We start from the raw sequence: 14,423 nt of genomic DNA on the forward strand, positions 1-14,423 counted from the left end.
GTTAGCTAACATTAGATAATAAATATATGACATTTTATATTGGGAATGAAATTCCGAGCCGTAGGCACAACTAGCTAGCTAGCTAGCTATTTAGCCAACATTGGAAACGAAAGGGCGCGCTATCAGCTAGCAAAGCTAACATTAGTTAGCTAATGGTAGGTAAGGCAAACGTTAGCTTTAGTTATCTTACCTGTAACTTAAGGCAGAAGTCAGAAATTAGCTAACATTAGCGTTCATGCGGAGACAGTCTAATTCAGAAAGTCCGAAGTTAAAGTAAAGTGTACTAAACTAGCTAGCTGAATTTACAGCGTCTCCACCGGCTTGTGCGACGCACACGAGCGTAGGCTTTAATGAGGACGCGAGCCATCGTAATGACGGGCGTGACGAGGCAGTCAGGCGAGACATGTCAACTAAAGTCAAGGTTAAGAAATGGTATCGTAACGTGCATGGATAAGAAGACACGCTGGCCGCTGGCTCGCGGGTCTGACCCTTTAGTCGAGCGGTTAGCGATGCCTCCTGCGGTGCGGGCGGTACGGGTTCGCTTCCCGGCCGCGGCAGTTCCTGTGGTTGCGTTGTCCTCCGAATTCGCTACAGTATGGTCCACTTTAGGGGTGTCTGAAATCGTATTGCAATAGTCCTCCAGGCAGTGTCGGAGCTACGGGGGGGCTTCCCCCAAATGAAAGTTGTGCCCCCCCCCCCGCCAATTACCCAGTGATGATGTGAAAATTAGTACTTGAACATCATGTAAAAATTAAAATTAATTAATGCACATAGCTCATTTAAATACATAATCAATAATAATCAATGAAATAAAATGCTTAAATTTCCTGATTGTGGCGGAGCGGGGTTAGCGGGACACCGGAGCGGAACATCAGTGTGTGATTTTGTCCATTCCGGTGGTAATTGCGTGTGACACACAGGGCTGTTTGCCGCGAGTTAGCTCGCGCGATCTGCTGGTAGCGTCTGTGCGCCAATGGAAAACAACGGGGGAAAAGAGCAGAGCACAAGTAAGGATCCTAAGCGCACATTCGAAGGTTAATTTAGCAAATAATTAATAATGCAACCGGTTATTTTCTTGCCCGGCGCGGGATTCGATGCGGGATGTACTGCACCACAAGGCGACATCGCTAACCGCTCGGCTAAAGGGTCAGACCTGTTAGCTAGGGGCTAACGTGTCTTATTAGTCGTTTACAATAATAAAAACGTTTCACAATCGAAGAATATTCAAATATAGAATGTGAATTTGACAGGCTTAATGCTCATGTCCCCCCCCCCCCGTGAAAACCGTAGGCCCGGCCGTCAGATTTGTTCTGGCGCCGACACTGCCCCCAGGCATGAATATGAGTGTAAACTACTAGTAGTTTACATGGGAAATATATTGTGATATTTACGATTACAGGTCAGAAGGATATATAAATGTTTCAACTCCCCCGACCTGTTGTTTTTACCTCTCTTTTTTTGGGGGGGGGTGTCCAAGTCTTAATTTGGGGGGTCAGACTCCTCCAATCCCCTCCCTCGTTATTCGAACCGTGCATGTCTGGGTGCTGACTTTGTCTTGCTTTCATCATTATTGAATGAAACGTCACTTGAGAAACATTGCTAGGCTTAGACCTGTGGTATCGCTGTGGTGGGAATCTGAAAACAAGGAGTCTTGCAGGTGTAATGGATTAAATAGAAATTTAACGAGCTTTCTGCAGAAAGGATCAGACACAGAATAGTTAAGACAATCTGCAAGGTCTGATGATGAGGGGTCGGAATGTGTATGCTTTATAGGGGAGGTTGCAGGCTGCTAGCTGATGAGCAGGACGCTTGTAGCTGTCCGCTACCCGAAGGAAGGGGGCAATGTAACGATCACGGATGAATAGGCTCGGTAGCCCTTGGCTAACGGGTCGGACCCTTTAGTTGACTGGTTAGCGCGGTCGCCCCGGGTTCGCATCCCGGCTGCGGCAGATTCCCGGCTGCTCCCTGGATTCGCTACACTGGTGTCAGAAGTGGGATGGTGAGACCGTGAGGCGTGAGGGAGCTTCCCGAAGGAGGGGGGTAGTGTAACGACCATGGATGTGTAGACGCGCTAGTCCTTAGCTAACGGGTCGGGCCCTTTAGTTGACAAGTTAGCGCAGTCGCCCGTGGTGCAGGAGACTCGGGTTCGCGTCCCGGTTGAGGCGGATTCCCGGCTGCCCCCTGAATTCGCTACAGGTGTTAAGAAACAAGTCAGCTATTTGTGATGGTTGACTTCCATATGGGGAAGTGAAGAGAAGTGTGAGTGTGCATGCAGACATACACACTATGTTTGCAGGTAGTGCTGTTATGTGTACCCGTCGTGTGCTTCTGCCTCAGTTGCTGATGAAAGCATCGTCTGTAGTTTCATGCCGTGCTGTTCTGTGTCCGGAATGCTAATGTATGTTCAGGAATTGTACATTATAGGGATATAAGCAATTTAATTAAATGTGTGTGTTGGGGGGGGGGGGCAGCCAACCCCCTGCAGTCTTCTGCCTGGGATCTGACCTCACGCTGTGTCTCTTATTACAGCTTTTAAATACACAGTTAATTCTAGAAAAAAAAACTCCCCCATCTGAATCTCAAATCATAGTTATCAGTTTCTACAGGTATCCAGAGCCACGCAGAAGGGAAACATACAAAGAGCCATGGGTGATGACCATGAGGGAGAGGAGGAGGCCTGAAGGAGAGATATTGACTGAGACAACATGAGAACAAGGACGGCTGTAAGGAGCTGAGGATGAAGCAGGAGAGCTGAACAGCAAGGGCAAGCTGTCTCCTTGAAAAGTGAAGACTGGGCTGTTTGTAACGAGATTCAGGGTGAGTGGTGTGGATGGGAGGTGTCAGCAAAATAGACTTAAAAAAAGTAAACGGTGATGAACGACATCTTTTCGTTGACATCAAAATCTGATGGTCACTTCCTCTAACCTCATCATTCACATCAACTGAATTAGAGAAAGACAGTTTCTGTTTCTCTACATCTGTCTCTTTTAGTCTCTCTCTTCATCTATACTACGTGGCCAAAAGTATGTGGATACCCGAACATCACACCCATATGTGCTTGTTGAACATCTCATTCCAAAACCATGGGCATTAATATGGAGTTGGTCCCCCTTTTGCTGCTATAACAGCCTCCACTCTTCTGGGAAGGCCGTCCACTAGATCTTGGAACATGGCTGTAGGGATTCACTCCCATTCAGCCACAAGAGCATCAGTGAGGTCGGGTATTGTTGGAGGTCCAATTCATCCCAAAGGTGTTGGATGGGGTTGAGGTCAGGGCTCTGTGAAGGCCAGTCAAGTTCTTCCACACCAAACTCAGCAAGCCAAACCATGTCTGTATGAACCTCATTTTGTGCACGGGGCATTGTCATGCTGCAACAGGAAAGGGCCTTCTCCAAACTGTTGCCACAAAGTTGGAAGCACACAATGCTCTAGAATGTCGTTGTGTGCTGTAGCATTAAGACTTTCCTTCACTGGAAATAAGGGGTCTAGCCTAAACCATGAAAAACAGCCCAAATTATTATTCCTCCTCCACCAAACTTTGTAATTGGCACTATATATTTGGCGAGGTAGCATTCTCCTGGCATCCACCAAACCCAGACTGGTCCGTCAGACTGCCAGATAGTGAGGCGTGATTCATCACTCCAGAGAACGTGTTTCCACTGCTCCAGGGTCCAGTGGCGGTGTGCTTTACACCACGTCAGCCGATACTTGGCATTGTGCATGGTGATCTTAGGATTGTTAGCAGCTGCTTGGCCATGAAAACCCATTTCATGAAGCTCCTGATGAACATGTCTTAATGCGTGCTCAATAATCCAGGTAAGAAAATCACAGAACGTTGACTCAAGTGACTCCTGATGAAAACTTCTTGTGCGGACTTTGCTTCCAGAGGCAGTCTGTAACTTATTAGTGAGTTTTGAACTGAGGACAGATGATTTGTACATGCTACGCTTCATCCTTTGGTAGTCCCATTCTGCGGTCTTGTGTGTCCTACCACTTCAAGGCTGCTGTTGGGAGCTGTTGTTTCTCCGAGATGTGTCCACTTCTTACAGTTGACCGAGGCAGATCTAGCAGGGCAGGAATTTGTCCCACTGACTTGTTGGAAAGGTGGCATCCTTTGACAGAGACATGTTGAACGTCACTGAGCACTTCAGTAGGACACATTCTACTGCCAATGTCTGTCTATGGAGACTGCATGACTGTGTGCTTGAGTTTACGCACCTGTTAGCAATGGTTGTGGCCGAAAGAGCTGAACCAACTAATTAGAAGGGGTGTCAACATACTTTTGGCCATGTAGTGTATCTTCTATCGCTTCATCTCCTCATTCTCTCAACTTTCATCTTCTCTCTGGTTGTCTCTCTGTCTCTTTTTCTTTGCTGATTTTTTTTTCCAGCAGCACTGGCCAGGGATACTCGTAGTTTGCCATGTGATGAGTAATTCATAGAGGCCCTGCAAAAATGTATATGCATTTTTAATGCATTAATATGCTTATCACTTATTCATGGTGCACCGCTAGTGCCGGCCTCTTCAGCCTTTGGTCCTCCTGATGATGCTGTCACCACCTGCCACTGCCGCAAGCACTGGGCTGGAGACACCAGGCGACCATGCCCTTGGTCTCTGTGACTAAAGACTGACAGAATTGAGTCTCATTTACATTTTACACAACAGACATTTAAGATTTTGCTGTTATCCAGACTCATAAATAAGTGTTGATTTTAATTCATCGGCCCTTGTAGGTGGCACGGAGGGCCCCGGGCTCAGTCGCAGATCTTTAAGTGTGGAGTTTGCATGTATTCGTCTCCCCCTGGGTATTCTAGTTTCCTCCTGCATTCCATAGAACACACACCTACAAATGAGAGAATCTAAACTGACCACAGGTCAGTGAGCTGTAGCGAGTGAGTGGCTTTGTTTTTGAGCTCATATTGTGATGGAGCAAAGATCTGCTCAGGATGTTGCCTTGGATGAATGAATGGTGTACAAAGGATAATGCAGCAGTTTAGTCCCCTACTTTTGGAGTCAAATAGAGTACAAGTAAGAGAGAGGAAGAGGCTTCACCAGCTGTCGGACATCTATAATTTTGTCATTTAGTTGCGGCTGCTGTTGTTTGTTTTCAACATCTGATTTCGTTTTGTTTTGTTTTTTCACTGTCTGTAACATTGACATAACTTTGCTCCGGGTAACACTTACTAAGTTTGCTCTTGATTCTTCTCTCAGTGGCTTTTCTGAACTCTACTCAGAAGGTGCAGCATGATTAGATGCATGGATGGATGGATGGATGGATGGATGGATAGATAGCTAGATCGATAGATAGATAGATAGATAGATAGATAGATAGATAGATAGATAGATAGATAGATAGATAGATAGATAGATAGATAGATAGATAGATAGAGGGTGCATGTTGTTTTACAAGTCTTTATGGTGCATTCCATATTGAGTCTGTGAATTAGTAAGACATTGGAAACATCTGGAGCAACAGATGCTGTGTTTAGTGCCGACAGAATCCTTTGACTTTACAATGTGCTGCACACATTTCTGGATGCAGTTAAATCATTTAGCAGTCCACAGTACCGGAGGTAGCTCTCCTTGATGCTAAGTGAGGCAAACGCCTTCGTGAAATCCCCCCTTTGATATTGAGCAAAACGAAAGTAGGTTGGGGGAAAAAAAGTCATTTGGGACTTAAAGTGATTATGTCCTGGTGTTTGGGTTGAACTGAGCACATAAAATCCCCAGTAGAATGAAGATGTTAGCTTTGACCTCCCAGACCCAACCCGTCCACACTGCACCCGCACATTCAGCCCATCTTACTCTGTTGTGTTTTATTACAAGGTCCATTCATAGCCCAACACAAGTAACCTATTAATTAATGTTGATGCTTACCAATGAGAAGTTCTTATGGGGAGTTTTGGTTTTCTTTTGACTTTGTGCACCCCTGTGGACAAGAATATTGGTATTTTGCAGAAGAATTGCTTCATTTTGCATAAGCGTTGCCTTTTGTTGCAAAGATTGGGGGGGGGCAGCTGTTTTTAAGAAATACAGCCATGAGGTAATGTATCTCTAATTGTGACTATATGTCCTGTGTAAATCCTTTCCTCAGATTTCGCCGGGAATCTGACCCAAAGACAAAGATTTGTAAATCTTTATGTAGTATCGTCGTTGCATTTGAATGAGTCCATGGAAATTCCTGGCTTCTGATTGGCCGGAGGGTGTGCGTTGAAACCCCCATTCGTATCGCGGTCACGAAGAATACCGGTTTCTGATTGGCCGGAGGGTGTGCGTGGAAACCCCCATTCGTACCGCGGTCACGAAGAATACCGGTTTCTGATTGGCCGGAGGGTGTGCGTTGAAACCCCCATTCGTACCGCGGTCACGAAGAATACCGGTTTCTGATTGGCCGGAGGGTGTGCGTCGAAACCCCCATTCGTACCGCGGTCACGAAGAATACCGGTTTCTGATTGGCCGGAGGGTGTGCGTCGAAACCCCCATTCGTACCGCGGTCACGAAGAATACCGGTTTCTGATTGGCCGGAGGGTGTGCGTTGAAACCCCCATTCGTACCGCGGTCACGAAGAATACCGGTTTCTGATTGGCCGGAGGGTGTGCGTTGAAACTGTTGACTACGTACACACGTAGTTGGGCTCGAACGTCCGTACGCTGTAACCGTGGCAACGCGCCGACTCGGCGGCGGGCCCGGTGAACGTCCAGAGCTCTTGCCTAGCGGCTAACTTTTGCGTCATAGCGTCTTCATTCTGGGTCCAAAAATGTCACCACCAGAGGAATGGGTGGACGCTTTTGTTTTAACCGCGGTACAAGCGGAATAATCCGCGTCAACTCTCGCGTGTCTAATCTGTCCAGCGGTGTTCTCGTCGGATTATAGACGGATGCGCCAGAATCAAACGGAGGCCGACCGACGGTGTTGAGTGATCCACTTCCCGTTGCGTCATGCGGGGCGGTGACCCCTCGCCTCGCCACGCCCACTTCCCTCCCCACGAGCGCGGCGCAGGAGACTGCAGTAAATAACACGAAGCCTTTCCCCCTCGCCGGGCTACGTCAAAAGACGCTGCCCTGGACCTCAGTCATGTAGGCAAAACTCCCCAGCAAGGTCAAACGATCACCACCACCCCCACCCCCGCCCCCGCCGCGCGCGCAAGAAGGTGGTGGGGGTTCTCCTGCTTGCCAGAGAATTTCAGAGGTACCGAGTCAGCCAGCTTCCAGCGGGAGCGGCTGACACCAGTGACGGGACCCTGTGTCACAGCGACGCGGCTATTTCTGCTCATCCTATTGTAATAACAGCTCAGTTTCTCTGATCCAGTTTTTCTCCTCCGTCTCCCGGCAGATCACCTCCCCGTTTTTAGACGCTATTAAAACCGGCCGACATTTGGGCTCGGCGACAATCGTGCGGTTTGCTTTTACCGCAAGGACGCGCGTAAGCCGGCCGGGGGAGCTGTGCCCTGGCAGGGGACGGGGGCGGCGGTCGGGGCGCGCTTCCGTCCCCTGCCAGGTCACTGCGGGCGGGTGGGCGGCCGCCAGCAGCAAGCAAGCAAGCGTGGCCGGTGTAGATCCACGGGTGGGTTTGTGTTTACTTGTCGCTGTTTATTTCAGCCTATCCGCTGCCTCTGCAGAGACTCGCTCAGCCCGAGGTAGAATGCTGCATCGTTGCGACACGGCCCTCCGCCTGCCTTGGCTTGGGGCTCCTCCTAGTGGCGGCGGTAGGAACTGCAGCGTCTTCTCTCGTCAACCCTGTTATATTTCCCTTTGTAAATAAATGAAAGGACCGTGGAGGAGGACGAGGTCAGCTAAGAACAGCAGGAGCTAACAGCAGCACTTTCTCGCTCTCTCTCTCTCTCTCTCTTACACACGCACACACTTCTTTGGATTTAAACTCTGCAGGACAGCTCCTCAGAAAAACAAGCATGGGGCGGAAAGCCGATGGGACTGAATTCCTTGCATGTGGCGTCTGTTACTGATGACAAAGTGGTCTAAACGTTGTTAAAAAGTGGGCATTAACATGCAGGGCTGTGGAGAGATGGAGTGAAATTGGTGATGGCAGTCAGTCTAAAATTTCACAGGCACACAACACACACACACACACACTTCTCTGTACGCTCTCTGCTCATCCTAGTGGCAGTTGAGCAAATTAGATTTATGAGCGTGGGAGTGACCGTTACTATTTCAGATAGAAATTAAATCCTGCTTTTCCTACCGCTTCCTCAAACTTGATAGTGATAAAACCCAGGTCCGCTTAGTACGTTCTAAATCTACTTTTGGTTAAACCTGATAGTTTTTCCCTACCTACTGACAATTCTATAGTTCCTCCATCACCTCAGGTTAAGAGTCTGGGTGTCATCCTGGACAGCACATTATCTTTTGAAGCCCACATCAAACAGTGTTACTCGGTCTGCATACTTCCACCTACACAATATTAATCGTCTTCGGCCGTCACTTACCCCTAACAGCACCGCCATACTCACCCACACCCTGGTTACATCCCGTATTGACTACTGCAGTTCTGTCCTCTTTGGTCTTCCCCTCAAGTGTCTTCATACACGTCAGCAGGTCCAGAATTCAGCTGCCCGTATCAGTACCAGAACTCCTTCCACAGATCATATCACTCCTGTTCTTCAGCAACTCCACTGGCTCCCTGTTAAATACCGTATTGACTTCAAGATCCTGCTCCTCACCTTTAAGGCCCTTAATACCTAGCTCCTTCATATCTCTCTGGACTCCTTCATATCCACATGCCCTCCCACATCCTCTTCTGCTCTCCAACTCACAACACCATCGGCTCGCTTGACTACCATGGGTCTAGACTCTAGAGCTTTCAGTCGTTCTGCCCCCCGCCTATGGACCCCTCTCCCACAAGACCTTCACAACACTGACTCTCTTTCAGCCTTCACATCCCATCTCAAACGCACCTTTTCAAACTGGCATATTCAGTCTGAGCCACACTTCACTGAGTTTTGTGCAGATGATGATTTGATACTTATATCTGTTGTGTTAACTTTTTATTGTCTACCTGCTTTGTTCTGGTTTGATGCTGTCTGATACAGTGCTGCTTGGTTTTTTACTGTGTTCTGTAAGGTATCCTTGAGTGCTCTGAAAGAAGCCCACAAATAAAATGTATTATCATTATTATTATTATTATAAGGAATTGTACCTCCTGTTTATGTGATGTGGCTCTGCTGCTTCAGCCGATGGATAATAGATGAATGGCAACAGATGAGCGAGAGTCTAGAGATACAAGTGTTTTCCATCGTCGTTCACTGTGTCTGCCTGATTTTCACGGTGTGACTGTCAAACCCTCTGAGATTGTAACCGTGATCGTCCACGTTTGTACACAATAACCTTAACACAGTCTTACGGTACAGAAACGGAAATCAAGTCAGTTGCTGTATGTTGCCAAAAGCACGGGGTACTTAAACTCTTTACTCGGTAAATACGGCCATTCTAGTCATACGATCCTAACCATGAGAGAAATCAAACACACGTGCCTGACAGGACACAGCACAGCGTGAAGTAATGGGGGTTGTAAAGTGTTTTAATGACACAACATAAAGATAACAAAGGCAGTTCGTGTGACAGTCCAAATGAAGGTCGCCGTTCTCGACCAAATAGCCGGCGACAATAAAACGACCAATGCTCTATTTCTCTACTTCCTCTGTGGTCCCCCCCCCCCCCCCGTCCCCTGTAAGCTACAGTCTGAAAGTAGTTCACACACCCGACACTCTTCCACCTCAGCCCTGTCACACAGAGGCCTCCGTGGAGCAACACGGTGCACGCCGCGGGGCCGTGCACGGGCTCGCGCCCGGCTCGTGTTGGCGACGATCAAAAGAAAGGTGCTTTAACGTCATGCTACAGTCCTGTGAGAATTAAAGACCCCCTCCTGCACACCAGCAGAAAACACGGGTCTTCTGAGCTCGAGTCAATCTATATAAGCTTTAATCTGCTTTTGCAATTACTGCAAAATAACTACATTAAAATGCAAAATTCTCCCGAAGGTAAGGGCCTTCTGTAGTGCAGAACAAATTGCGGATCGGTCCCTTTATGACACCATCACAAACCGAGGTACCACGAGTATGATGTTAGCAATTCTGCAGAATTGCAAATAGCAACCCAAGTAAAACTATTACCAAAAATGCTTCTGTAGTTTCATAAATTACAGGCTATTTAACAAGCAGTGCTACTGTTTGAAGTGTACAATAGTTATAAACATTAATCTCTTACGACCTATACATACATTACTACTGCGTTCCATCTACATCATACAGTCAACAGCGGGTCATGAAGACAGGGGAAAAGTAACAGCCTACGTTCTGGATGAGACAAACGGACCACGTTTCAGTTTCAAAAAGACATGTGTTTCAACGACATACGTGAACAAACTTCAAAGGTGGTATAAAACCGGGCCTACGTAAGGCAAAACAACGCATGCCTCATAATGCATGAAGTCAAACCAAAGCTCGTACCGGCAGCCATACGAGAAGAAAGAAAGTAAAGTGCCTGTTGCTCAAAAGAAATCCAAATGAACAGCATACTGTGCATGGAGCCAGGCTCGGAAATGAGTGTGTTCTCCTTGTCTGGGTGGAATAACGTGTGGAGGTGTCCATAGATGTCTACCGGTGGCGCTGAAACGAGGGGGGCACACACAACATGGGGGAGTTCAGCGCAGTGAGTTGGTGGGCATACAGTCACACAGGGCCCTCTGCTCGGCCCTCAGGACCAACGTCTCCGTCTACAAGAGGAGAGACAGAGAAAAACACCATGTTATAGAACACTCCATTGGTTATTTTGTACATACATACTAATGAAATTTACTCTCTGCATTTAAGCATTTATGAGATAAGGATTTATAGCTGGCAGGGGTAGTTTTTTTGTTTTGGTAGAAGGTAAAGAATGACAGAAAGAGGCAAGATGAGATTCAACCAAGGTCTAGGGCCAAACCTCTAACTTGTAATTACATCTGTGTCTACAAAATCCACACACAAAATGACTGAGCCAATCTTTTTTCAAAACACTAACTTAAAGGTACTATTTATATATATATATATATATATATATATATATATATATATATATATAGTGAAATATATAAATATATAAAAATATATATATAATAAAATATATATATATAAGTAGTGAAATATATAAAATGGTCTGGATGAATACTCGATTCTGATTGCCTGCAGGGTGTCTTATTAATTCCTGATAATGGATCCCTATGCTAAGTAGCTCCAGCGAATGTGTCTGTTCACCGTTCTAAATAATGCGCTAGCTAAAATGAACAATTTACTCAACACGCTACTTAAGGCTGCGGCCTACGATACACGTGGCCTATCATTTGTTCGGGAAAATCTTGATACTGATTTGGGGACAATGACATGGCTGGATAGCTAGCTAGTGTTGTTGCTAAACATACTGTCAAACTATATTTACTGTTTGTCAACCATACTCATCCTCATGGCTGAGCCAGAGGGTTCCATGAGCGGAGCGGCCTAGAAATATCGGAGTTATAGCTTGTGAAAAACTTGAGGGTTTGATTGTAAAACACATGAAAATATAAAGTAGTGGTCTTGTTTTTTTCTTCTTTGGCAAGTAACCATGGTATAGGTGGGGTAATACCCTTCGAGGTGTCCATAATCAGGAGTTAATGGACCCCGTGGAAGCAACCGTCCGACAGCCTCCCCGTCGTCCACTAATTCCTGAGAATGGACACCTTGTTGGGCATTATCCCTTACATTAACAAAGATAATACACCAAAATGAACCATATGCTGTTCAAAGTATTGCTTTTCCTCAAAAAAGAAAAGAAAAGATACATTAACCATCTATTTTAATGTTTTGACAAATTTGACAGCCCTACAAAATGTTGTGCTCCAACTTCAAACACAACGGCGGCTCCGGTTGGGGAATGGACGCGTCAGCATCCAATTAAATTTGGATCCATCCAAACTAAGAAATGTAACTGGCTGCTAATGTGTCCATTCACAAATGGCAGCTGTCAAATTTTTTAAAACATTAAAATATGGACGGGTAACTGGGGAAAAGCAGTACTTAATTAGTATACTCATATGTTTCACATGGATGTGTTCTTCATTTGTTTAAGTTGATAAACTTACATATTGTGCCTTTAAAACAGGTGTAGCCGGTTATTTTCTTGCCCGGTGCGAGATTCGATACGGGGTGTACTGCACCACGAGGCGACGTCGCTAACCGCTCGGCTAAAGGGTCAGACCCGTTAGCTAGGGGCTAACGTGTCTTATTAGTAGTTTACAGTCGTCACCCTGCCCGGAAGCGCACCTTCGCGCTTTCTTATTCCCGCGCTCCGAAGAGACTTCTGAGGATCTGCACACTTCCGGCTCCCACCGCTGCCACCAATGTAACCGGTTATTTTCTTGCCCGGTGCGGGATTCGATACGCGGTGTACTGCACCACAAGGCGGCATCACTAACCGCTCGGCTAAAGGGTCAGACACGTGTCTAATTAGTAGTTTACATAGGTGACACAGGGATCTAAATCGTTATGCTCAGACTCATTTCATGGAACAAATGACACATTTAAATGTAAAAGACTGTCTTGCAAACGCACGCTGACGCCTTCTATCTCCCAGACGAGACCTCGTCGCAGAGGCAGCGGGGAAAAGAGCAGGTTGACAGCGGAAAGACGGAATTTGACGCCGAGGAACGCAAACCCTCCGCAACGCAACACGAGACGAGGGTCAGGCCAAACCCGGAGGAGGACTCCATCTTACCCTGGCGTCCAGGTTGAACGCGGTCTTCTTCAAATCTTGCAGCGCTCTCTGCATGAACTCGAACGCGTGGCAGTCCACACATGGACGACCTGAGGATAACCACGAGGCGAGGTTAATAAAACACAACTGTAACGGTGAAATCACGTTTTCCTAAGGCCATTGTTAAGGATGACCTAATTGCTGGAGAATTCTCAGCCTCATTAAAATTTCGCCGAGGTGAAATGACGAAGCCTTCATAAACACGCACACAAGTGCGCCTCTTAACACAGAATGCCGACGGAGACACGGATACCGCGCTCGGTTCAGCGAAGCCCGCTTACTTTCTGCAGGGATGACGGTCCCCGCCTCCTGCTCAGCATCCGCTGCCCTCGAGCACAGGAGCTGCTGGGCCGCCAGAAGAAGCAGCAGCGCCGGCAAATAGCCACTCGACGCCATCGCGATGCAAACGCTTAATCCGAACAGCGACCCGGGGCGGGAAGGCGACCACTCCTTCCGATCACCTGGAGAGAAACGATAACATGGAAATAAAACGCGATCGTCCGCCACGTCAATCACAATGCCCAGCTTTGTCCCAACACTGTTGGCCCCCCCAAAAAAACCGCGTTTGCATAAAACATCTCAGCAAATAAGAGTCTACGAAGACGAACATTTGTTGCAATCATAGATGCACTCACAATCGATGATATTTCGCAGAAAAACACCAACATGAGATTCACACCTCGAAAGAATGGCATTAACGAGCCACGGCGAATGCGCATGCGCGTCACACCGAACCCAATTCCGCAGCTGGGAACCTGACTGGCTCGTTACCGAACCGAACAGCATGTAGTTGCAGTGGAGACAATTAAAATATTGCTGTACGGTCAATTCTTACAGATGTACAATGGGGGGGGTCAAATTCTGTGAGTGAATAGCGCAAAATTCTTCTTTTAAAGACTTGAGCTTGTTTTTACATTACCAAGGTTAATCATTCGCAGGCGAGGAGGTGAGACGAATATGTGCAGGCTTTTTGCAGCTCTTAAACGTAAGCCTGAATAAACGTGCACCGTCCCGCTGATTTTCTCCACCCTTATCCTGACGTCATAGAAACGCTTGCAGAACGCTTATATAGAAACGGGTGGATGTGACGGCGAACCGGTCGACGGATGCATGAACGGATATATTAGGGTGGCGTGGTGTTCAAGTGGCTGCCTAGCACCTCTCCACCTAACAGGTGGTACGAGGGAACACCTAGACGCACGCGGGACACACTACTTAAGATTTTTGCCTTTTAAGTTTTGCAAGGATCCGCTACTAATTACTGCGCAAACGGATGCAGCCGACGCAGACGTTTGGGGCGATTTTCATGCACAAATGCAAATGAATGAAACCACCTCCTATATTTGTTATCTTCGTGACGTGTCTTTGCTTTCCAAATCCTTGAAGACTGTAAGAAGTAAACAACCCCCCCCCAAAAAACTGCTCTCTTTCCACAATATAAACTCACACGATTCCAGTAAAGTCTAACTCGGGTTAATGTTCCGACGGAGAGCCGCTGGAAAGCTTCAAAACATCGGAGTAAATGTGATAAAATAATAAAACACAGCCTCCCCTTCTCCTCCTCCACCACCGAGCAGCGAGCGTATGTGGGCGGGGTCCTGACTGATGTTGTCTTAGGTAGCCTGCTAAAATGCCCGAACT

The 14,423-nt window shown here is 47.1% G+C and overlaps 1 protein-coding gene across 3 annotated transcripts; it reads right to left on the reverse strand.

Moving 5' to 3' along the window:
- Nucleotides 1-9,659: 9,659 nt before the first annotated feature.
- Nucleotides 9,660-14,369, reverse strand: c20h4orf48 (chromosome 20 C4orf48 homolog). Of its 3 annotated transcripts, none has more exons than XM_056300704.1 (4): nucleotides 14,230-14,369; nucleotides 13,064-13,243; nucleotides 12,744-12,832; nucleotides 9,660-10,728 (listed from the first exon to the last, which is right to left on the reverse strand). In XM_056300704.1, exons 2-4 carry the CDS (start codon nucleotides 13,176-13,178, stop codon nucleotides 10,657-10,659), a joined length of 276 nt encoding a protein of 91 aa, XP_056156679.1. In that variant the 5' UTR covers nucleotides 13,179-13,243; nucleotides 14,230-14,369; the 3' UTR covers nucleotides 9,660-10,656. The 3 variants fall into 3 exon arrangements, with proteins under 3 accessions (XP_056156679.1, XP_056156681.1, XP_056156680.1); XM_056300706.1 differs by lacking the exon at nucleotides 14,230-14,369 and adding an exon at nucleotides 14,117-14,122; XM_056300705.1 differs by lacking the exon at nucleotides 14,230-14,369 and adding an exon at nucleotides 13,418-13,476.
- Nucleotides 14,370-14,423: the final 54 nt, after the last annotated feature.

The sequence above is a fragment of the Lampris incognitus genome, chromosome 20 (assembly GCF_029633865.1).
Source record: "Lampris incognitus isolate fLamInc1 chromosome 20, fLamInc1.hap2, whole genome shotgun sequence".
Lineage (NCBI taxonomy): Eukaryota > Metazoa > Chordata > Actinopteri > Lampriformes > Lampridae > Lampris > Lampris incognitus.

What these genes read in the sequence shown, in the direction of transcription:
- c20h4orf48 (XM_056300704.1), bottom strand. Translation starts at nt 13,178, where the DNA reads ATGGCGTCGAGTGGCTATTTGCCGGCGCTGCTGCTTCTTCTGGCGGCC. An exon ending in GACCGTCATCCCTGCAGAAA is followed by an intron (nt 12,833 to 13,063) that starts GTAAGCGGGCTT and finishes GGTTATCCTCAG; the next exon opens with GTCGTCCATGTGTGGACTGC. An exon ending in CGTTCAACCTGGACGCCAGG is followed by an intron (nt 10,729 to 12,743) that starts GTAAGATGGAGT and finishes CTCCTCTTGTAG; the next exon opens with ACGGAGACGTTGGTCCTGAG.